The sequence below is a fragment of the Fopius arisanus genome, unplaced genomic scaffold (genome assembly GCF_000806365.1).
Source record: "Fopius arisanus strain USDA-PBARC FA_bdor unplaced genomic scaffold, ASM80636v1 scaffold00002, whole genome shotgun sequence".
Lineage (NCBI taxonomy): Eukaryota > Metazoa > Arthropoda > Insecta > Hymenoptera > Braconidae > Fopius > Fopius arisanus.
In genome coordinates, this window is record NW_011887741.1 from 593,878 (window position 1) to 619,438 (window position 25,561).

The 25,561-nt window shown below is 38.7% G+C and overlaps 2 protein-coding genes across 8 annotated transcripts in view; one reads left to right on the forward strand and one right to left on the reverse strand.

Moving 5' to 3' along the window:
• LOC105265985 (agrin) overlaps positions 1-25,561 on the forward strand; it is a 219,642-nt gene that overhangs the window by 185,583 nt on the left and 8,498 nt on the right. For 4 of the 6 annotated variants that reach the window (XM_011303875.1, XM_011303885.1, XM_011303849.1 and 1 more), the window contains 12 exons: positions 8,199-8,426; positions 13,071-13,286; positions 13,889-14,130; positions 14,777-14,963; positions 17,885-17,982; positions 20,115-20,235; positions 20,563-20,799; positions 21,373-21,669; positions 21,930-22,079; positions 22,155-22,415; positions 22,599-22,745; positions 23,041-23,280. In XM_011303875.1, coding sequence (XP_011302177.1) covers positions 8,199-8,426; positions 13,071-13,286; positions 13,889-14,130; positions 14,777-14,963; positions 17,885-17,982; positions 20,115-20,235; positions 20,563-20,799; positions 21,373-21,669; positions 21,930-22,079; positions 22,155-22,415; positions 22,599-22,745; positions 23,041-23,280 — 2,424 coding nt within the window. The remainder of the gene's footprint in view (positions 1-8,198; positions 8,427-13,070; positions 13,287-13,888; positions 14,131-14,776; positions 14,964-17,884; positions 17,983-20,114; positions 20,236-20,562; positions 20,800-21,372; positions 21,670-21,929; positions 22,080-22,154; positions 22,416-22,598; positions 22,746-23,040; positions 23,281-25,561) is intronic. The other 2 variants (XM_011303860.1, XM_011303868.1) reach the window with 2 other exon arrangements.
• The window catches only part of LOC105265931 (histone H2B.1, embryonic-like), a 69,389-nt gene that overhangs the window by 28,357 nt on the left and 15,471 nt on the right, over positions 1-25,561 (reverse strand). The window contains exon 2 of one of the 2 annotated variants that reach the window (XM_011303773.1): positions 18,398-18,449. The exons of the other annotated variant lie outside the window; for it this stretch is intronic. Coding sequence (XP_011302075.1) covers positions 18,436-18,449 — 14 coding nt within the window. The 3' untranslated portion in view covers positions 18,398-18,435. Of the gene's footprint in view, positions 1-18,397; positions 18,450-25,561 lie in introns of those variants that run through there. 2 annotated transcript variants of the gene reach the window in all.

Here is a 25,561-nt window from a genome sequence, read left to right on the forward strand (position 1 = left end):
ATCTTTTTGGAGTAAAATCGAAGAGCAATGGCGTAATGAATTCGGGGTAAAATTTCGTGGAGGTGTGAATTGACGTGAACGGAGATAGCCACCCTGAGAATGAACACGGACTCTGGGGAAATACTGGGGTAGTCTTGCCGTTAGCCAAGAATTATGCTGCGCTCGTTTGTACCTTCAGACAGTGATTCGTCTGGTGCTATAGTCAGACACCCCCTGGAAACTAGACCCTTATGGGAATTGCACCCCATTTTTCATCTGTAAAACTTCTCCCCGAGTTAGAACCAAAAAAATGTGATAATCCCAAAAAAACAAAAATGCCTCATTAAATTTTTTTCTTAATTCCCAAATTATCCACTATTTTTTCACATCAAAAAATTAATTTTCGTTCACGTCGTTTATGAAAGCTAATGAATCCTATTAGTCAGATCTAGCCTTGTCGATGCATCAAAGCTATTCAAAACTATTGAAAAATTTGATATATAGTGAATCTATATAAATATATCAGCAGGGAAAATATATATGGAATATATAGAAGAGGCCCCTGCGGACATATCCACCGATTCCCGAGGCCTGTCTTCCCCCTAGCTGTTCCTTTAATTAGCCTAGATAATGAGAAAGTGGAATGGGAGAGTGTGAGTGCGCCTCTCTGGGAAGAAATGCCTACAAAATACTCGTGCCCTCTTGGATAAGGAAAAGAGGAAGGGAGTGGTTAGAGATAAGTGAAACCCGGTTGTGATGTGGTCAGCTATGATAAGTACTTCGTGCCATGGCCGTCTCGTTGAGTATAACTAACCCTTTCTAGCTTGGAGATAAGTCCTGAGGGGAATACACGATAGTTTTCACTCAAAAGTTACTACGGGGGTGGGAAGCTTGCGAATGAAATCCTAAACTGCTGTTGTTAATGCTCTTTATTCGGAGGAGAGGGTCATGTCTTTCAACTTGTTGAGGTTAAGTGCATCATTATGTCATTATATTCAGTGCATCAGTGGACTGGGGAAAAACCTCATTCGAGGGATTAGAATCGAGGGGTGAAAATGTGTTGCGATTATTGTCTCTAGCCCGGGGTGAGGCACATTGACTCTGGCTAGTCATTAGGTAGGATTTCACGGATTTTCAACGGAATTTCAATGATTTTCTGCATGGAGATATTTACATTCTGATAAATATATTTACTGAAATCCAATATTAGACCAATTGATTATTATTATTATTACTGTCGATGTTGTTATTATTATTAGGAAAAAATATGATATTGACTTGAATTATTATCTCTTGTTAAAATTATAAATCGGCTTGATCAAAAATATCTGAATCAAAAAATATATAATAAAGATGATATATTGAAAAAAAAATGATATCGTATTTGAAAATATATGGAATTCCATGAAATTATGAAATTTCCCATCACCAGAAATTCCCACATTTTTTTAACAACGTACCACTCTCAAAACAAAAATTTCCTTCGGAAAATTCACATTTTCGACTCTTTCCAGCCGTTGAATTTGTAAACAATTCCCATAATTTCTGAGCTCAAAAGGAGATAGGTGCAGATTCGTGTAACGTCAATTTCAGACGCAAAATTTGTTTCAGTATAACGATAGGAAAATAGAACAAAAATGAGTGGGAGGGTACGTGAATATAGGTGAACCCGACAAAGGGACTCGTTTTGCCGCCCGCATAAATTTCACCTCATCGCTCTGTCCCAGAGAGTGAATTTACACGATAGCCCGTCAAAGAAACTCCCGCTCTCTTTTTCACAAATTTTCCCACCCCCCTACCACCCCATCTCACCCCTTCCACCTCCTTTTCCTTCTACTGTCAGCCTTGAGGATAAAATAAAGCCGTTTTCGTCGGAAAAGAGAGGATAAAAATTCTGTTGTATCCGTATGATGTACGAGGCGTCAGGAAGATGACGTGCAATCGGACATTTTCTTGATGGTCCTAGGGCTGAGGGATGAGGCAGAAGGGGTGAGGGATTTTTCCAATGAAAAGAGGTGATAGAACGACAATTCCGGAGAGTGTCAAAGGCAATGGACTTTATTCACAACCTTCCGCACGAGTACACCGAATAATCCATCCCCTCGCACTACCCCGCGAGTTTTTCCGGAGACCGGATCACAGATTCACTCTGAATTTTCAATGGAGAAGTTATTCATTGGGATAAGCAGTTGAATTTTTTATTTCATTGTACCACGGACTTGGAAAAATGAGAATACGTAAGAAAGGTTTAAACGTGAGTTATTTGATTTTTTAGACGTTCAAATTCATACTATGGATATGAAAATAGTATATTACGCACGCGTTTCATACAAAATTTTATGTCATCGCGCCCGGAATCCGCGATTTAACCGAGCGAAGCGAGGTTAGAATCGCGCGATGACGGGCACCGATGGCATAAACAAATATTTGTTCGAATTAATAGTTAATATGTAATAATTCAATGCATTAAAAAGTCATGAACAGAAATTTATAATAATAATAATAATTGTTATTATTATTATTTATTATATCGTTTTCTAACTTCTCAGCATTAATGATTCGTTTAAAGCTAGAAATCTCACTTTAATGATCAATGATTTATTATCCCCATCAATTTACTGCTATTTAACTCCAAACGGGCAGGAATTTCCCATTTTTCGCAAAATACCGAGCAAATTTGTTGAATCTCCATCGATAAATTAATTATTCATAGATTCACCTCATCCATAAAACTCTGACAACTCTATGTTTTTCGAGGAAAAACATTGGGAAAACAATTTCTTCATTTCACGAAAGACTGTGCGTGGAATTTTTTCCCATTAACATTTTACTATTTTCCATTCATCAAATATTCAAAATTAATATTCACATGTGCATGGAACTGATACAAATCCCCATGAAGAATGACTAAACCCTCCAATACATCAGAATATGAAGGCACTAATGCTTTCAGAGGTATCCACCGTATTAAAGGATTACAATCTCCGAAATAACGAGCTTAACAACCAAAACAGAATTACCTGCATGAATAACTGGGGAAATGCAGTGGTAACCGTTGTATCTCGATGGACGTGTTCGATTCAGATGGGATGAAGAAGGTGAATTGTGGCCATCTACATCCGGGGGTTGTGAAACCCTCGTCAAGGCCCTTCACATGATTCCATCCATTGCCCTAGTCTTGCCCATTATTTCCACCCAACCCATCCGGTTCAAAGTTCACAGCTAATGAGCCTAATTCGACATACTCTGTTCAACCGCCCAACAAAATATAAACCAATTATCTTTCACACTTAATTCCATGACGTTCCATTCATAATTCCATTTTAAATTCGATATCGATAAAAAATCTCAATTTCACTGAATAAAATCGATGTCGAAGAATAAATTCTCTTTCTTGCCGATGATTATGGCAATTCTGGAATTTTAACGTCTAAATGAATTAGTTATCCAGGGCAATGTGGATGCAAAAATTGTTGATAGTTTCAACAGAAGGTAGTGAATTTTTAGCAGTGATTATTGTGGCATTTCTCGACAACTATTCGTCATGTATAACGAGACTCGTTATCACAGTCCACTGAGAAAAGTCTAAACTCGGTGTAAACTGGGGCGTGTAATACTCGTTGCATTCCTCGAATGACTGTGACCACAGTCAAAACTAAATCCCAGACTGGCTTAACGAGCATTTTATATGCTTCTCGGCGTAAAACTCTTCATATGGAGGGAAAAAAAAGTTGTATTGACGGATCAAAGGGAGGTAAAATTAACCGAATTTTTTTTTGCACTGCGGTTGAAGATGGGGGAGGTGCAGCTTTTTCCATTTTTGCAGGTAATTTTTGAAGATTAAAGAGCGTTTGAGGTTACCGGGTAGTGAATTACTGGAGGATTTACATTAAATCAGAATTTATTTTTCTCACAAAACCGGAGCGCATTTTACTAGCCGCAAAAAGTCATTTCTTTGGAAATTCAATGAGTGAGCAACAAAGTAAGAGCGAAGTCTATTTGCTGGACTGGTGAATTTTTTTTTCATTTTATGTTACTGTTTCGGGTTGAAAGGTGATGGATGGATAAAAAATGTGGTGAATTTTAAAACACAATAATAAGAATTAAATATCGAGTGGAAGAAGTCAGGTGCATATCAAAGAAATGGGGAAATTTTCATCGTAACACAAATTTTTCGATTTTCGATTCGACTGGACTTGACACTTGACGTTTGACGTTTGAAGGACTAGGTTGGATCCAATAACACAAGTGGTGATATAAAGTACGGGTGAATATGCCCAATGGCAAAGCAGACTGATAGCCAATATTCACCTCTTTCCGTGTCACCACCTATTCCTGACAAAATTTCGTCACGCAAAATGGGAACACAGGTTATTGCGAGTCCCTCGATTTGTGTATCGCCCTTGGGCAGGGGTTAGGATTGGTTGAAATACACACGGAAACGTTCGACAGGATATCTCTCTGTGACAAGACTCAACCACATCGTTTGTCCAGCGGCTGTGACCGCCCAACCGAGAGACCGATGCGTCCATTCAGATGGCGCCAATCCTGTCACAGACCGATGAATGAAGAAACCCATCTCCATCACAGAAATTACAGAAATTCTATTCCAACACTGAGAAACCCAAATATTTTACTCCATCGGGGATTTCATCAAATCACCTCAAATCGTTCAATTTGTTTTATCTGATTTGAGTCACTGAGACATCTAATCCGATTTTTTTTTATCATTTTTGAAAACGCGTTACGCAATTATGCAATAAATTGGGAGAATCTCTCTATCTTCCCGGAATAAACAAACTCGATTCGTTTCTATCAATGATCACCCAATTGATTGGAATTTCCCAGCAATATCCAAGTCAAGGCCTGATTGATTTCACTCCTCTCCGAGTGGTAACTCCGTAACACAAATCGATTCCTCGATTTCTCGGTACTAATTGGAAGTCGTTTTCAAGTGGTGACTTCATTCACCCCTTCCTCACTCATTCTTTTTTTTTTCCTCTCCTCTTTTCTCTTCATTTCCACCATTAGTGTGGTTTACACTCCTCCTCGATTTATTGATTGCATTCCGATCACTCCATCGTATCTTGAGACATCGGGGTGTATAATTTCCGGGTGTCGTTAACGATTTTCTCAATGTTCCTAGAAAGTATTGAGTCGCTCGGTGTCTCGGGAAAAGCGCGAGATGAAAAATGATATCGAATGATTGGGAAACGATTGCGTCTCGTTGAAATCACCGTGAAATATGATCATTAAAAGTTGCAATGACATACCGCAGAACAGAAATAAAAAATTCTGCAGGAAAAATATTTCGCTTCTATCAACTTTCAATCCTAATCATTTTCACTCAATTTTTCGACTTGATTCAACTGAAATTTTCCACCAATTATCCTTGACATGGAGAAAAAATTTACCGAAAAAAAATTCGTGGATGCAACGAAATGTTCGAATTCCATAGGAATTAATATGGAACATTGTGATCAGCGCCCGTCATAATGCACCATAATAAGAGATGGTCCAACCAATCGACAATTTCATTAGAAAAGGGAGAATTGGGAAAATTGGCGAGGGAAATTATGGACGTTTGTCTAACAATTACTGAAAATTTGAGAAACCCCTGGCGATGTACGATATTCGTTCTCACCAGGCAAAATTCCCCGCGGTGGGAGGAGTGCATCGCCAACTCCGCCCACCGGAAACGTTATACCGTAATTAATAATCCATTTTGGCCCTTTTTACCAACTAGACGCGTCCCACTCTATCTCTATCCCTTTCTCTCTCTATGGTTAGTTGCTTCTGCTTCCGGATAATTTATTACCGTCCACCAACTGCACCGTATTATACTGTAACCACTACTGAATTTTTATTTATTTTTATTTTTCATGAATTGAATTTTTTGTGGGGGATTTATTTCTGATATTCGGGGACCTGGGGAATTGTCCGGGCATTTTTTCATTTTATATGCGGTAAAAATTCGGGCGGAGGGAATTCTTTTTTTTTCTTTCAATTTTCACAATAGAGAAATGAGGGGATGGTGGGGAGGAGATGAAATTGTTGTGGAGATTTTCGCCTATTTTTCTGGGATTATGGAAATAATGGAATAATTTCATTTTCATTTTTTTCATCGTCAAGACTCGCTTTATCATTCTGGAATCGTTGACACTGGCGAATCACCATTTTCATTCTGCCCAGACGCAGACCGACAAAAAGTCGGTGGAAACATATTCTTGAAGAATGTATAAAAAAAATGAGGAAAGTTTGTCGTCGAGGCGAGGGGATATCGTTGAGAAAAACGATACAAGAAATTGAGGGTGTGAGGAATAGCTCTTAAGAACCAACTGGATTTTTTATGTTAATGAGTCCTTTCAAATGCAAGACGGGCACTAAAAACACTAATTGTGGAATAATTCTTCCAAAACAATTCGTGTTATTCATCGGTCATTAAATTCCGTCTCAGTGCAATTGATTTCGATTTAAAAGAGGAAAGTAATTACACTTCAAGGGTCATTAGAAATTCAAAATGTTTTTCAATTTTCCGCGATCAGATGAAGAGAACATAAATATTCATTTTCCTATACATTTTCCGAAATCTCCGCACCTGGAATTCCCCTCGAATTCTCTTGTTGACCGTCCAATTAATTAATCAATCAATCGATCCATACCGAAGACTCATTGTCAAAGGATTACATAATTACAACTATATCAATACCCATTATATAAATCAATTAACTTAATCAACTAGTCGAGTAATTCCTGTATCGATCGTCGAATAATTGAACAATCCTGTTGCAAAGCCATAAACTACTTTAAGCGCATTTCTTCCCTAACGAGTTATCGATAAATTACTTGGAACGGAAAATCGATAGCGACATTTTCATGAAAACCTTTTTTTTAGTTCTAACTTTCATGCAAAAAAATGTTCATACAAAAAAAATCGTATCTCCGTCCAATTTTGAAGTATCATTAAAAACCTGCACGTGTCTCGTTTTGCCACTTCGCCACTGAACTAGTCGATTAGTTTATGGATCGAATAATTCTATAATTACAATTATGCGATAATTCCCCAGTCGATGCCCGAGGTAATTGACTAATTAATGAATTTGACGATTAACGAGCGGGAAAAATGAGGCGGTCAGTGGGTCGCATTTATGAGCGGTTAGTTGTACTGAGGCATGTGGCAAGGGGGGCGGTTCGAGGGAAAGAATAATTAGTAGATGTCGAGTGTACCAAGAGAAAGTGCCATGGGGTGGCTTAGGGGGTGGAAAGGGGCGAGAGCTGGTGGGGTGGATGGGTTGAGAAGGGGCAAGTGAGGCTAACCACCCTCGTGGGGACTCTGAAGCCAGTGGTAAGGTAGATTAGCGGTTGGACGTAACCATTAAGTGGCCCTTCACCCCCTATAAGGGGGGAGGGATTACACTTTGTTTCAGAAAATCCATTCCTGCTGGTGGACATGAGTATATCCCTCACGACCAAAATTTTATACAAAAAAAATGTACTCCGATGATAGATTTTACTCCTGATTTTAGTACACATCATTTTCAATGCTATATCGATAAAAAATTGATATTCTCACGATTCTTATATCTGTGGATTGATTGAATAATACAAAACCGTTGAATTTAATGTGTGAACTCGAAATTTTCAATTCTGGAAAATTGGCGATTGTGTGATTTGATCTTGAGGCCCTATTTAAAAAAAATAAAGATCGTCTCCGAGAACCGAATTGTACCAGAATATCCTCGCGACGGCTTTCGGCGATTAATCGCCCAGAAAATTCCGAATAATCTCGACCCGCCACCTTCCCACCCCCACAATTGAAGGAATTACTCCAGTATCGGGTAATTCACTACTCGCATCAATGATCAGTCATGGAAAATTACATTAACGAGCTTACGGGATAATCGCAGATGCCTTTGTCCATTCATCGCCGATTATTTCCACAGGCGTGATTAATTCAATGAATAACAACGTCACCTTCAGACCCGATCTCTCATCGTTAATTCTCCGAATTGTGGACCAATAGAAGAATAATTATCGAAATAATCATCAAAATAATTATCGATATAATAATCAAGCTGGTAACATCATGAAATTAACCGCGATATTGTTGGCGATGGCTTTATGGAGTTGCTGCGCGCTAAAAGGTTCAATTGATCGCGCGTTTTACTTCAGATTCAGGTGTTTAATGATTATTTTTTTGTTTATATTATTTGTTGCAGAAATCAAGGATCCTTGTCACGGTGTTAATTGCACGATTGGTGCTGAATGTGTGAAGAGTGCAGACGGCACGAAAGGATTGTGCGAGTGCGTCAAGAGCTGCCCAAATGCTGATGAGAGCGACACTATTTGCGGAAGCGATGGGATCGATTACCCGAGTGTTTGTGCATTGAATCAATTCATTTGTGAGAAGGGAGTCAATGTCACGGTTGAATTCAAAGGGAAATGCGGTGAGTTGGTGAATTACCGTTGCATTATTTTACTCTCAACTATTAAAAATTAATTTCCTTTTAAAAACATGAATTTTTTCGGACTGATCTTAAATTTATTCGATTTAAATTATATCATTTATTTCATCCATTTTTATCGATTTATTAAAGTTTACTTTTATCATCATTGCGATTATTATTGTATTTTTTATTCATTAAAAATATTTTTTTTCCAATTTTTTAGACTCAATTATTATCACTCAGAAATATTTCACCTGAAAAATCAGTAAAATTTTAATGCCGAAATTCCCGGGGTGTAATTAATTTTTCAATCCGTAATTACCATCACTGAATTCAATGAAACGAAATCAATTTCTTTTTTAATCAAAAGAAGAATAAATACGGAGCCATTTTTCTCATTTCGCCGAGGGTTTTCTGCTCGCCGTGATGGAAAAAAATTTTTAATTCAACCCCGGAGAATGAATTTTCTACTGAAAAATCTGTTTTCTGATTGTCCTACCATTTTTACTTCCCACTTTTTTTATTATTTTTCATCAGGGAATGAACAAAGGGAAGTAATATCCGGCGATGGAACATTTCTCGGTGAACGGTAAAAAAAAAAACGTCAGTGGGGCACATCGGTCTCTTCGACAATGCCCGCCCTTTATCAATCGTCACCAGTTGCCCTTTCCATGAACGAATACATTCTCACTTTGAAGATCAATAAGTTGCCTGGCATGAGCGTTATGTCTCTCTGAGAGCTTTTACGTACCAGTTTTATTTCTCCAGTTGAAATTTAAGGGTGAGCGTAAATGGAATTAACGTCAATTCCTCGTGCCACCGTTGAGACTTTTATGGTGAATAAATCATGAGATTGTAATTGCATTCTTGTTCCGAGTTTTGGCTGAGGGGTGATCGTTGCAGCAGGACTTAATTAAATCGATATTAAAATACATCGGAATTGACGTTAATCATCGACTCAGATCGCGATATCGATATTTTTACAAACGGAAGTTTTTTTACTCGTGCGTTTTAATATAGGGAGTGATTACAGTCGAAACAACTGTGTTTGAATGAATTCAACTATCCCATTCCCAATACGATAATAATAATGATTGTGATGACATAATTATAAAAAATATTTATAATTTTTTTTTACCATTCTGTTAAAGTCTACAAACCCCCAGGCGCCAAAATCGAATCCCAAAAATTTCAATTTTTCAATTAAATTTTAAGAGAAGATTGTTCCGAATTTGTACTTAAAATTTCTACAGCTATAAATTGATAAAATGATAAAATTTTTCTGATGATTTAATGTAAAAAATACCTATACGATATGGAATGAGAGAGTAAGTCCCCACTTGTTAAGAATGTATAACGAGTATCGAATTGCGAATGACGAGATTGGAATATGATTTAATGGGTGAATTGCACGAGATGGGGTGTGCAAATGGGGAGTAAAAAATATCGCTAAATAAGGAAAAAGGATTTCTAAGCCCCCAGGGATGCCTCGAACGGGAAATAAAAAAAAACAAGAAGAAAAAAGGATAACGAGCATTGGGAAGGTTGACAATGCACTCCGGAGAAAAACTGGGCAGAGGAAATATCGAACGACGTTGTTGAACGTTGACGAGGCAGGAAACGTACCGAATCTAACTTTTAAACGAGCGGGTGTTCACCTCCTCCAATGGTCATGAGATTAAGCGATTTCATGGGGTATTATTACCGCTACAAAGCGCACAATGAGAGAAGTCGTACACCTTTTTTCATTACACCGCTGTATGCACTGACGATTTGGAAAACACATTACGCCAAATTTAAGAGTACCTTTTATTTTCAGCGGGAAAACTGACGCTAAATTGTTTTTAGTTCTCTCTTCTCGAGGCGAGAGAATTTTTTTATTTCTACTTGGCAGTTTCAAGAGTCACACTTCACTGGATTCAGGGATTCATTAATTAATCGAGATTTTTATTTTCACGATGTCGCATTTTTTACATCCTTGCACCCCTGAATTTTTAATTTTGAAAATACCATAAAATTCTAGAATTCCCTTTATTTCTCAATTAAAAAAATGTTAAATTATCTGATTTTCGGATCAACAGAGCGCGCGGACAGTTGAGATATATCCGGATGGATTTTTCAGAATGAATAACGGGCAGAACGATTTTAAAATGGAAGGGTTGGACTTGAGATGGTTGAGATGGTTGTGGCATAGACGATAACGTGAAAATTCAAGAAGGCGAGAGAAACTCAATGCGACGGGAGACTGATGTGTGCATCCATATACACTATTTTCTCGTCTATTTTATATATACCTGCCAGTGGATGTTCACACTGTACCTGTCTCTAGACTAGCGTGTTCCACTTTCGGTTGGCTTGACGCTCGTGTAAACCCACATGAACGAAAATTCAACGACGAAAATACTAGCAAGACAGCACCAATGATGAACGAATGGGTGAGAGAAGAGGATTACGCTTTGTTGAACGTCAAGCTGTGTAATGTATTTCCGGGGTTTGCTCACCAACCCTGTGAGCTCTTTCTCACTGCTATTTTACCATTCCCCTGACTGTTAACGAGCAGATTGTCGAATTATCCCTGACGACTATCCTCAGCCAACCATGTCTTCAAATACCTCGTCAAGTCATGGAGATACACCCAAAAGTCGATTATATCACTCAAATTTCGAAATTTCTCTCACGGAGGGGAATATTGCACGGAATTACACGGAGGCTAATCCACGGAGGGAAGTCCTTTGCTAAATTAATTTAATTTACTGAAGGATTCCAATACGGGATGATATTATGTCGATATCACTAGGAGTAATTGTGGACTTCATGTCGCAATGTGAATTAAAAAAATGTAACTGCAAATATACCATTGAATAACATTATTAAAAATTATTTACTGATGAATCATATGATTTTTCAAATGTTCTAATAATTCCCCATTTTTAGGCGTACTGAATTGAAAATTCAAATAATATTTCAAATGAACAACATTTTTTTTTAATCTTCAAAATAAATGAGAAATTTTCAACAAATTTTTAATTTTGATATTAAAGATTTCCGTCAAATACCCCTTCGAAAATTCGGTATTAAATTTTATAGAAGTTCCACCACCTAGCGAATTCTCAAAAATAATATCCCAGATTGAAATAAATTTTTAAATTCTCGTTTAACCAGCTCTCCCGTTTGATGAATTTCCTTTAGCGTGGCACACCGCATAAATCACGGTGTGACCGATTGAATCCTTGAAAAAAATCACTCTATCATTCAGCCCCGCCCCCGTGACCCCTGAAATCAGTCATCGGTAGTAGATAAGTGTCACTCGTTTAAAATTCAGTCGCCATCAGCTTCCCAAGGCAATTGTTTTCTTCATCCCTCCCGGGCGCAACGTGAGGCGCTTGACTTTACGCTCTAATCTTCGAAGTTCCTTTCAACTTTCCTCCCATTTTTACTCATTTTTCTCACCACCTCCGCCCACTTCCTTTGCATCGGCTAACTTCCAGGGGCGGAATAATAATCAAACCCAGGGGATGAGGATGGTATTGACAGCAGTTGAGGGCTGTACGCGCGTTTAGAAGTCAAAATGGAATTGAATTGAAGGGACAGTCATTAAGCGGATATCAATGCACTCCATAAAATTTTTTTATAGGAAATTCGAATATGAGAAAAATTAATTTTTTGACTTTAGATAGAGTCCGGAAACAAAAAGATACGCATAGACAAACATTGGGGAGAGGTAGACTATAACGGGATTCTACTGTAATTGGTGAATGTTCCCTGCGGCGCAAATTGTTTCAATTTGTTAATTTTTGCGTGAGAATCCGTGGAGAAATGAAATAAAACAATAAAAATGCCGTCGGGGGTTTATCACCTGCGGATATGAAATGAATAAAATCTCAAACGTGATAGAGAAATCGGAAATGTAAGAGTTCAATGGAGTGAAGCTGAGATTCGGTCAGTCCGTTCCGGGGATATCGCGTCAAGATTAATCTCTTGGGTTGTGATCAGGGGGTGGTGGGCGGAATGGTGGCAGGGGGAGATTGGAGGAGGAAGGAACTGGAATTCCGTTTCCCGTTTGCACGACTCTTGGGTTTCAGTTCTCTCCTGACGAGGCAAGTTGCTTTTCTCGCCCCGTTGGAAGCACTACAAGCAAACGCGCCCCCTGTTTCTTAGGGGATGGGGTTGTTGAGCTCAAGTTACAGACCAATGGAGCGGGTAAACACTCCCTCGACCACCGATCGCTCGGGTAATGGAATTCACCCCCTTACCGTCCCCAGAGCCAATGATTTTTCCGTTTCACCGTATCACCTCCGGCGATAAGTGCAATCCTGCCTTTGTTTTTTGGTCAGATAAATAAACGAGATATTTCGATCCCGTCGTTTGCCAATTTTTTTTCACTTATTTTTCACATATTTTGGAATTTTTAGAAATTAACTCTGATAGTTTTATCCTAATTGGATTTTTTTCAATTCTTCAAATTTTTTGAGATTTATTTTTGAAATTTTTTGAATTGTTCATCTCGCAAAAAATTACAGAAGCTATTTTTTTTGTGAAAAACCAATAATGTGTTGTAAATGAATTTGTGGAGTAATTCTACTTTGGGCCACTCTTCCCTGATAATAATGGCTAATTAAATGGCAAATTGACGTTTAATTTCAGATCCTTGTGGCAGTTTGGATTGCACTGAACCGGAAGTGTGTCAACTGGATGAATCAAGGCAGCCAGGTTGTCGCTGTGGGGAACAGTGTGGTCTTGAATTCTCACCAGTTTGTGGTAGCAATGGTAAAACTTATTCCAACGAGTGTAGCCTCAGGCAGGAGGCGTGCAGGTCCAGATTACCACTCAGAAAAATTTACAATGGTGCATGTAGCTCAGGTACGTTTAGAAATGACGATGTAATTACAGTTGAATGGAAACCCCTTCCAGGGGCTGTTTTATTCCATTCGGGAGTTGATTAGAATGGGGAAGGAGGATAATTATCAAGAGCTAGAATTAATAGCAAATGTCGTTGCATTATCCCACCATTTCTACTCGAATCGCTCTTTCTCGCTCAAAAATTCGATTTCATAAACTTTCTTCTTACAATTATCGTAATTGGTTTTAGAAAACCAGTGACTTTTTCGGAAAATTATTGTGAGTTTGATTTCAGGCGAGAAATCCAGAAATTTCACGGCTTTTATAAAATTTCAACGAATCATTCCCATTTTTACCGAAATGAAGACAAAATTTCCACATCCCCTACCTTGAACCACAACCCAATTTTGATTTCTAAGAATTTACCCCTAATGCCAAGATTTTTTTCCACTACCACACAACTAAAAAACGAAATGAAAGCTAGCGAAGACTGTTATTACGCCCGCGCCTTTAATTAAAAAATTCGATATCTTTATCAAATAATCCCGGAATGGAATAAAAAATGTCTTTGATGCCCTGAGAACGAAATAAAAATTTTTCATCCCCCGTGATTTAATTAACAGGAACGAACCCCTGCGATGATGCGCACTGCAGTGAATTGGAGGATTGTGCAATCGATCGTTACGGCATAACTAAATGTGAATGCGGTCCAGAATGTGAACCAATATTGATGCCAGTCTGTGGAGATGATGGTACAACGTACAAGTCTCATTGCGAACTGAAGAGACAGGCGTGTCTAACTAAGAGTAACATCGAGGTCACATACATTGGCAACTGCGGATCTAGAGGACCCTGCACCGAGAAGGCAAGAGATTCTATCGATATATCATATTCCACTTGATTGTTGCATTCCACTCTAACCAATTCATCTGCTGGAGACTAATTGGATGCCTCTGTGAAATCAGAGAATCTCCCCACTAAAATCGCCAGAATATAAATTCAAATGAACCAAATTACTCCACAAATAATTATTCCCTGTATATCTCTCAAGGAGATCCTTCCTATCGACGCTAATTGGATATACCCTGTGAATTTGAAGAGTACCCAAACTCCGTACTCATCTTCAATATCAAAATGTATCAAATCAAATGTATCTCACCGCACGAAAAACAGAGAATATGTAAATTATATATTAATTATATCCAGATGTAGTTGTGGTCAATTATCAGAATATATATCGGTAGAAATGTGATATTCAAGAGAATTGACGAATGATATTCTCGTATTCTCTGGTATGAAGTCGATCGACTTTATGAGAGGTATTTTTTTTTCTCATTGTTGGAGTAATGAAGAGCCCCAGTCACGCCCGATGCTGAGGGTTATAGAAATAGAACGTGACGTGAAAAATTTTCTCTCTCGATAGAGTATTTTTCTTAGCTCCGTTATTTCTTCTGAATCATTTTTTTGTTCGCGTTTTTTTTTAAAAGACATAACACTTGGATTACTCACAGATCTGTCAATGGGGAGCCATCTGTGCCGAGCAGGGAGATACTGCTACCTGCCAATGTCCCACGTGCTCTGTTGAATTCAATCCAGTTTGTGGTGATGATGGTATCAGCTATGGCAATGAGTGCAAACTTAGATTGGAGGCTTGTCAGCACCGAAGAGAAATCAAAGTTCTTTACCACGGATTGTGCAGTAAGTAATCACTTTTCACTTCACTAGTTGTCACTCCTAATATTTCACTTTTTTCACTTTTTTCACAATTTTTATTTTATCCTTTGTCAAATTATAGAACTCAAAATTCGGATATTTTTTTATTGTGGATCAAATAACGAATAGTGGCAATGGCAAATTAATCTCATTAATTAATATTTTCGAGTTGAAAGTCAACGAACGAGTGGCTGATGTGCCAGAGTACACAGTGGAAACATCTGAGTTCAAATCCTGTCGGAGGAATTTTTTTCGAAAAGTCGTTTCTGTATTTTTTTCTCGAATTAATTATGTGTTTGAATCGTCAAGAACATGTACTTGCTTCTCTGATGGTCCGGATAACAATCCCGAAATGAACAAACACGCAAAGCAAGAATCGCGAACCCATGAATTTTAATGACAACTTTTCAACGTCTCCACTTTGTTTTTCCATTTCACTTCCTACTTCGTACCTCTCCCTTCACTCCTATATTCATTCAGAGCCGTAGAAGATAATTCTCTCTGGCTTAAGGAAGGGTTTTCCACGATGGAGGAAGGGGATGCAGTTATGCAAATACCCGAGAATCTTTATTAATGCCATTCTGGATGTCATGTTCTGGGAAGTTTGACGGTAGAAATCATAAACTCGGGAGAAACGCTTTTCAAGGTGCATCAAGTCTTGTTGAATCGACGTAAATAGAAGTTGAAAAAGGAAATCAAGGGAGGCACCATAAAATCTCGAGTTTCACCGTACTTTCCGTTTGACGGAATGTTTAAAAAATTGAACCTATCGTGTATCTATCATTGTATAGAATTTTTTTACCGTGGACACGTCTTAATTTTCAATACGGAGGACCATTCCGGTGATTTCCTCCTGCTAGCAACGCCACCTGTCCGATTATTGAAGAACTGAGGCTTTAAGTCGTACTCGAGAGATTTGGTTGACTCTGAGAAACCACGGGAGACTTCCCGCCACTCGTCCGTACCGCACCATAATTTTTATGTTTTGCCTTCTGCCGTGTTCCGTCGACTAAAGTTTCTCCAGTACTGCAGTCTTTTTTTATAAATTAGCGTGGCCTCTTGATTGGCAGAAAATTCCATGGCGGGAGTAAAAAAGCATCGCCTCATGATTGGAGCTGAATGAAGAAGGTGTACTGCAGAAATCTTAGTTTTCAGGAAACCGTGAAGCTGTTGTCCCGTCGTAATTGATCCTTACATTCCCGAAGATTTTCGAAGACTGATGTTCTTCTGAAACGGCACTCTCCTTTATACATGACCGTATGGCAGTGATTGGTGCAAAACTTGGTGGTGGGGGTAAAAAGAATACACTCATGTGATTGGCTCCAATCGCCGCACCAATCACAGGTCTTCACGTTTCAAACGATTATGTTAGAAATATAACTCGGCGAGGAGCCTCTCGTCACGGTCCGTGCAAGTTGATAAGTCTGAGGAAATCATGTTAAATCATTCATTCACGAGGAACAGATCTCCAGCAGCTACAAGAAGGAAAGAGAAGAAGCAGTGCAGAGAAGAGAACAGAAACCCAGAAGACATCAAAGCAGGAGAGAATACAGCAGAGCGAAGCAAAAAAGAAATTTGAGAAATAATTCTAGTGAATAACTAAGAAATCTCAAGGTCGTCAACAAAAATTGGAGCTATTGGAAACATTAATTTTTTCTCCTGGAGGATTTTCATGGCATTTCAATAAATGTCTTATTTCGCTGTCGAGTTTGAGAAATAGAATTGAAGAGAAGAATCTGAAATTGAATAACTGCATTTCTTCGGCATTAAAAGATGAACATTCTATTCTTCCATTTAAATAATTTTCTGAAAGCATTCAGAATTTTTATCAGTTCTTGCTTAAGAAAATTGTTCTGAAGGGAATAAATTAAAAATTATAATCATTTAAATTTATTGGGAGCTTAATGAATAGAATGAAATATGAGATTTATGAGGGGTGAAGGGGAAAGATGGGACTTACAGTGACTCAATGAAATTTCATTTCAATTATTTCCAGAAAATCTCCAAAATTTGGATGATCGTTGGAAATTTAAACAACTCAATCTCTTCACTCCAACTTTCCTATGAATTTTACAACGATTCATCAAACAAAAAATCACTAGAAATTTTCTGTCACTGATTAAAATTTCCAATATTCTCCATTAGCAATTTCAAGTGAAATTTAGTATTAGTGTTGTTGGTCGGTGCAAGAGAGAATGTGCAGAATGTAAAAAAATTCGGTCTGATGAAAATGATGGATGAAGTGGGTGTGGTGAGGACTTATCTCCAAGAATTCATTGAAATCCAGTACGAAATCTCTGAAGGGACGGAGTCACCCCCAGAGAGAGGAGTTAAAGGAAAATGGAGAGGGTGTTGGTTTGAACGTGGCAACACTACATTTTGCTTGATGTACGTGTAACACAATGAGTAGTGGTGATGTTGGGGTACGGCATTGGGGGAAGGTTGGCCCAATGGTGGTTGCATGCATATGCAGCATGCATGCCTCGGGGTAACAACTCATAGCACACGGTATGTGGGTGTAGAGTCCCAACCATCGTGATATGCATGAAACCGCGTTTTAATCTACAGAGAGATTCACAAGACGAGAGCCAGCTAACAGATCGCCCGAAATATATAATTCATTTTATTATTTCACCTGTAAATTTCATTGAATATGTACTTGACGTTTTGTCGATTCTGCCACCGTCCCCTCGAAATTATTTCCTATCAGAAAATGGTTTTTCGTCCTAAAGGGAAAATCTTTTGTTTCTGAAAAATTCATGTGGTACAGAAAATTTCTTGTTATTCTACGTGTTTTGAGGGATTGTATAAACTAATTGTGGTTATTTAAAATTGCAAAATTGAGAAATCCAAGACGAGCACATGAAAAACTTGTCAAAATCCAAAAATCATTCTTACATTTCCAGATGGCTGCGAGAGCAAACAATGCGACAATTACGCTAAATGCGAGAGCGACAGTACTGGTGAAGCTAAATGTGTGTGTCCAACAAGCTGCGGAGATTCGGTGAGTCTTGTTTTTGGAATAACAATACCTCGTTACCATAAATTGCATTAGAACCTCCATGATGGATAGTAGTCCTCTTTCCCTGAAAATAATCCACCTTTGTCCAGAAATGTGTACCTGGGGTAACCTCTACGTGCACTTCATCCACTCCTCCACTCCTCTACTTCTCCAGATACTGGTGTTGCCCTGGGTTAAAGGGGAAAATAAAAAAAAAGGGAGAAAGGAAAAATTTAGAATGAAAAAAAATGAGAGGAAAAAGTTACTTTCTCTTTGAGTCACAACTTCAAAGCATTCACTGTGCACCGGTATAGTGCTTCTTGTCAAACAATGTAAATTACGTCGAGGGTGCATGAAGAGCATTCCATCTCTGCGTGTATAACCATGCGGTGAATCACGGGCAAACATGTTATTCAAAATGTTCCATGTTTTTCTTTCTCGATTCCTCTGTCGATTTCACCTCAGGCCAACTATTAACAAATAAATCCAAACATCAATTACGTACCGGTCTACAATTTAATTTCAATAATGGGTCAATTTTTCAGGAATATCCCTCGATGTTCCAGGGATAGCGAAATTTTTATTGATACATTTTTTGCAGCTCTGGTTATACTCCACAAAAAAGGTCTTAAGAATAATTTTCATAGCTGCACTACTGATAAGATTCTTTAGGAAGTATTTTAAAGGGTTGAAAAAATATATATCCAGAATGATGAAACGATTTTGGATGGAGGTTGTAATGTCAATGAGCACGAGAGAGGGAATTCGGATGGGAAAAATGTCTGGAGGGCTGAGCCAGCTATCCCGTGCTTATTGGGTGGAACCGAACATTGTCGACACCTAACGCCAACGAGACCAGAAAAATTGCCCTCATCCTCGATTCTCAGGCATCCTAGGGCATCCTTATCGGTAATCGCCTCGATCGAGTGAATTCATCGTTTCTTCTGTCGTACCAGCATCCCAATGTTCCCCATCGCGAAAAAATGGGAAAAAGTAATAAGTCGTTGAGGATGTATTTTTGAAATGGGTGGACATTTTCGGAATTTTATCCGGGTTCTGCCCTTTTTCTTTCAATTTTCAAAGATGCTGATACCTCAGCTTCTCTGAATTTCAAATTCACCAGTCAGCAGATGGTGACACCCAGGGATTCTGATAGGAGATCATTGTTTGGTGTCCCGCATTGTGACAAAATTTTAGGAGAAAAGATTCTCTCGTTTTATGAGTGGAGATACCGAATATTCAATTCAGCGTTTTTTTAGAATTTCGGGAGCGGGAATTTGTTTGGGGATCGATTGATTAGAATACTTTGAGAAGATGAGAGAAGTTGTGTTTTTTATTTTTGGTTGTCTTTGCAATCATCGGATAATTGAAAAGAAAAAACCGGAAATTTCCACTGAAAGAAAAGTTTCTTCCCCGAAAAAGTCTAGAGTCGCGATGCAGCCAATTAGACCAAAATCGAATATTTGCAGCCATAGTTACCTACCTATCGCCACCCACCTCTTGCACCTCTATTGTACCCCTATTTTCTCTGGCACAAGCGTTACCACCGGCCATTCCCAACCGCGGCTATACCATAATAACTATTATTCCCTTGCACCCGACCACCACAAACACCACAACGGTCTCGAATCCCAATTAGAACTAATGAAGCCTCTGCACGTATGCATTCAAAACAACGGTTAGAAGGCCTTTCTCCGTTGTGCTCCACTTAGTTACATATTGTTTCAATAATAACAATCCTACCACCCCCCTTTCCACCCCCCATCCATCCTTTACCACCCCCTGGGCACGTGACCAGTTGTCTCGTGCAAGAGAAAATGGAGAAAAATCTACCACAAAAAACAAGTGGAAGTAAAAGTAAAAAAAAGTTTTAACGAGCAAACAAACGGCTGAATGAAATGAATATAAGCACGACTAATTAAGTATAACATTCCATAAAAGGGTGGCCGGGGGGTGGTGAGCCATATGCAAGACTCAATGCGCAACAAGTGAACGAAATGTTACGAGTGTTTCCTTTATTCGAGATTCAGTGGGGTGGAATTAAAAGAAATTTATCATTCAATCCGGCTGGTTAGGTCTTTGAATTTATGAGACATTTTTTAGGTCTTTATTTTCATTTTTTTGTATTGTTTCAGAAGGATGAGGAGAGGAAAGTGTGCGGCAGCGATGGAATTACTTACGCTAATGAGTGCGCCATGCAAAATACATCGTGCAGTACCAAGACTGTAATTACAGTCGCTTTCGAGGGCGAATGCTGTGAGTTTTTAGGTTTTTGTGGAGAGATAGGATGCGGATTGATTTTCGGCTCCATTCAAAACACTAATGAATTCAAAATTACAGAAAAACGATTCCCATTTCCGGTAATTGTTAGTTAATAAATTCATGAAGGACTTTGCAAGGTCAGAGTTCAAGTACTATTCTCTGGAAATGTAATTGGAAATCTCTAAATATTTGGAACTTCTCGGCCGTTTAATTTGCGAATTTGATAAGAGTCCAGAATTATTATCTCCATTCAGTCTCGTCCATTCACGTGGGAGTAACGGCCACGGAACTTTTAATGAACGAAAAATCTTTGAAACCCAGCATTATGCACCAACATTGAGTGTAAAAACGGCGCTCACTGCTCAGCGGGTGAATGTGTCTGTCCTGAAAGCTGTCCAGAACCAACTGGAGAGCCAGTATGTGGTACTGACGCAAAGACATACCCATCCGAGTGCGACTTACAACGAACTGCCTGCGACAAACTCAGAAGTAAACTTCCAAGTCTGCACGTAGCATTTCATGGAGAGTGCGGTGAGAAATTTGCCGTTGCAGCACTCAGTAAGTTTCCAATACCCCTCACACTCTTGCAAATTAGTTGTCATCAATTTGGCTTCAGTACCAGAGCTGATACTCAGTAATTTGGGGAAGGAAAATCAATGGATGAGTTAGAACGATTCCAGTTAACCTGAAATTACCACACAACGAGGAATGTCCAAGAAAAATCTTATAAGACTTTTTTCGAGAAAATGCCCGCCTCTACAAAAAAGTCAAACAAATTTTTTCCATAAAACCACTCATTTTGGCAGTAAAAACCGATTTCGATAGTAAAAAAATAAAGCTTTCCCTGAAATCTCAAGTCTCTAGTTTCAGTTCATTGTCTCGTTAATTTATCTCATAAACAACAGGTTTTCGAGAATAATGTTAGGAAAATTTTTACTGGGGAATTTTCTGCTCTATAAAAAAGTCAAACGACATTTTCCTGTGAGACCGCTCGTTCTCGTGATAAAATCCCAAAGTGGAAAAAATGGCAACGCGTGACTTGAACGATTTTCATGACCTCTCTACGGAGTTTTTCAATTACTAACAGTGCAGTAATCCACTAACAATTAACCAATCCTCATATAAACCCAGCTACAATGTCAACACCGTCGGTGACACGATTGCCAACAACCGTTGCCGAGGTAACGAGTAGTCAGGAACGAGAAGCATGTAAGGACATACACTGTGATTTTGAAGCCACCTGTGAACTGGGACCAGACAGATTTCCTCGGTGCAGCTGCAAGTTCGATTGCACAACAGCTAATGAGGAGAGTACCATGCCAGTATGTGGGAGTGACCTGAAAATTTATCCCTCAGCCTGTTCCATGAAGATTGAAGCATGCCAGAGGCAACAGGAGCTCAGACTCAGGCCCTTAGATCTCTGCCAAGGTTCGTCCATCCCTGAGCTTTTCCTCTCCCTTTCTCCCCTTTCTTCCCCTTCCCCATACGTTCAGTTAAAAAATAATAAAATGTCAATGGCATACTTGTCACCGATTTTCCCTCAACATTGAAAATTTATAATTCTAAATCATTTGAAAATTATCAGCGAGACTGGAAAAATCTCATTAAAATTACCATGACCCCTGAAAAAACGTGTCCTAATGTAAAATTTTCTCAAGTCGAATTTCTCACCGAATAAATGTCACCAGGTATGGAAGTAAAACCTTGCAGTGGAGATCCTCCATTAACCGACGATGAGGGCAAGGAATACGACTGTGGAAGTGGTCCAGACAGACGTGATTGCCCTAGTAACAGTTATTGCCACCAAACCACCCGATTTGCACGGTGCTGCAAGAAAGGTATATGCGACTTTAAAATTTTAAAACAAGTACTTGAGAGCAACCCTCATGGTGATTTTTATTTTACCGGAGTAGTCCAGGGGATTCAAGTTGTCAAGTGCCTGGACTCTTGGCATGGATGCTGTCCAGATGGAAAAACAGCTGCACTGGGACCCGATGGGGCTGGATGCCCCAGTCTCTGCAGTTGCAACAGGTTGGGAAGCATCTCCGACACCTGTAATCCTGAGACTGGACAGTGCAAGTGTCGTCCAGGTGTCGGGGGTCTCAAGTGTGACAGATGCATGCCCGGATACTGGGGATTACCGAAAATCAGTGAGGGACATCAGGGATGCATTCGTAAGATTTTATTCATTACCCGTCAAGAAATAAAATCAGTAATTTACATTAACGTCATTTTATTAACGTGAACATAAATCAACAGTAAATGTAACAATTAAAATGAATCAATACGAATTGGAAAATTGATATTGATTAAGTACCTAGAATCTAGGGGATGTTTATATTTCATTATTATTTCAGCCTGTGGATGTTCCCTTTTCGGATCCTCTAGAGAGGATTGCGAACAGATGACTGGACGATGTGTCTGCAAGGAACAGATTCAGGGACAGAAATGTACCATTTGTACAGATCATAATAAGATTCTCACACCCACTGGCTGTTTTTCAGGTACCAATTTCAGGCCGAGGAGCAATTGAATTAATTAACCACTGAATATCCAATTACAATTATCTCACCTAGATTACAATAACTTACCTCAATAATGAGAATTCTTTCCAAAAATTTAATTAAATTCGAATCCCCCGGAGTGCGAGAAGTTTGGAAATTCATTATTTCTGCATTCGTTTTATTTTCTCGAGGCTTCGGAGAGATTCAGTAATTTTTTTGAGCAGAATTCTCAGACACGTCTCATCCTTCCCGTCAATAATTCCCCCAGACCCAAAGAATGTTGTCTCAATTCCAGCGGACACGAGTGTAACAATGCCAACAAGCTGTAACGAGTTGGAATGCTATTCCGGTGGCCATTGCACTGAAATTGGCGGTGGCCCTCACTGCGAATGTCCATCCTCCTGTCCAACTGATGTACCATCAGTGCCAGTTTGTGGTAGCGATGGACAGACGTACGCAAACGAGTGTGAATTACGATTGTATGCCTGTCGTCATCAGGCCGACGTCGTAACGCAGGCATTTGGACGTTGCCGAGGTGGGTTTACTGAGCGTTCGCCTTACATCCCACTTTATTTATTGAAATACTGAGATTATCCCGTTCGAGAGCCGAAAGACCAAAAGAAAATGCAAATAATCGATTTTATCAATTCAGGCTGTGAGAAATGTATTTTTATCCAACTCGTTTCAGAAATTTCCTCAGAGCTATTCCTTTTCGTTAAAATTTATTGTATTCCTTCAAAATTACACATTTTACATAATTGTTGAATTATCTCATTACTTTCCTGCAATTGTGAGATGATACAGCAAATAAAGGGATTTTTTTTAATCAATGTTCAAAATTGTGAGAAATGTATCTTCCTCATTTTCCCTCTCAATAAAGAAGACATGTAATTGCAGCGTTATTTATCAAAATATTGAGATATTCCAACACTCGAAACAATAAGCCATAGCACAAAAATCGATCCACAAAAGACTCCAAAGATACTAACAGCGAGACTAATAATCCTTAATGACGTGTGTTGGAAATAGTTACGTAGATTAAAGAAAATATCGATAATTACCTGTGGAGGGAGGGCTGGTGGAGGTCTTGGTGATTGCTAGAGCTGTAATGAGGGATAATAAAATTCTTGCGTTTTTCCATAATGATCTTCTAATTATTCCCCTTCGGTTGACGTATCGATTGAAATGCATATTTAACTCACACAACCTCCCAACCTCTGAAAATTCAATAATTTTTGTACATCGATAAAGCTCTCTACTCCTTTGAGCTCGAAACAAGTAATTGAGCAACGTTTACTCGTGAAAATGGTCTTCAAAGGTGAACTTAAGTAAATCAACCTGCGGATCTCGTCTGGCCAGACTATTACTATCCCCCACATATGTGCACACATCGTACCTCAAAAAGAGCACATGTGCACCTCCCCAGCCTCTCAATACACTACTGAATCATTCACACTCTCATGCACTTCAGTATCTTCCATCTCCTTGCTCACATCCCAGACCTCTCAGATTTTTCTTTTCCCTCTTTTTTTTTATCCTCTCAATCATGAGATGATACAACAAAAAAAAAAACCAGCTGACCATTTTTGATTAGTTCCGAAGGATAATTCCGAGCATTCCCCAGTCCATAAAATTATTTGACCAATTTCGTTAATTTTAGCAATATTAATAATTAGATACAATTATAATTTCTTTGACAATATGAATTAAATCAAATTAATTACGTAATTAATACACAATAATTCGATAAATTGCTCTATTTTCACACTTTAGGGAAATTGTGATTGTAACTGCAATCAATAGTGTTCTCTCGAGTTGGAAGCAATCTTCCGGCTTCGCGTCGAGTAAAAAAATTCAATCCTGGAATAAAGTGTGACAATGAGAATCTTGGAGTAATTAATGGCTCTACAGGAATAAAGAAACATCATTAAAAGAGAATGAATTGAATAACAATTAGTAATGTCGAGGGGAAATGGGTTTCAAGGTTTTCGTTAACTTGTATTGAGAAAACTAGGAAATTCTTGAGAGGAAGTGCACTCCGTCGAGGGACGAGAATAAACTCTGAAGTTTCCTCTCGTCCCACCCCTTTTTCTACTTGAATCTATTAAACCCGATGACCCCTCCGCAACCCGCTTCCACCCCCTTCAATTCAATTGGCAGAATTTGCGATTTCCAGAGGGATTTTTCAAATCAATCTCTATCTTTCAGTCTCAACAACAAAAATCCGATAATCCAATCTAAAAATACAATGATTATTTTTAAAAGTCCTATCTATAAAATCAATCAATTTGGCGTAATAGAAATAAATAAACAATCTTGATTCACAAAATCGTGATTGCCTTTCGAATTGATAATTAACTTGGAAGACTAACTATAGAATAAAGAAATCGAGACACTGTGCAAAACTATTTTGAATCCATTAATAAAAAAATAGAGATTAAAATTTAGGTGGAAATAGAGGAGAATAGTGGGAATAGAGGCACAAGTTGAAAGCAACTTAATCCGTTTTAATGAAAAACAATCATTATTCGTGGACTCTTTACTTTGGACAGATCATCAAGAGTTTGAACTATTCCATAAATAGCTTCACCCCCGGCATGAGTAATGAATGAATAAATAGGTCTGGTAGGATTATTTTGGGGCTCTTCGTCTCTGTCAACTGTCGACGGTTTTGGGGGAAATGAAAACGGAAGAGGCAAAGGGAGATTCGCAACGAGAAAACCCCGAGGTACTTTGTGATCCTTTAGTTTGGTACTTTGAATCTTGTAAATAATGGATGACGGCGTTGAGGCCAGAGTATCGAAAAATGAGAGAGT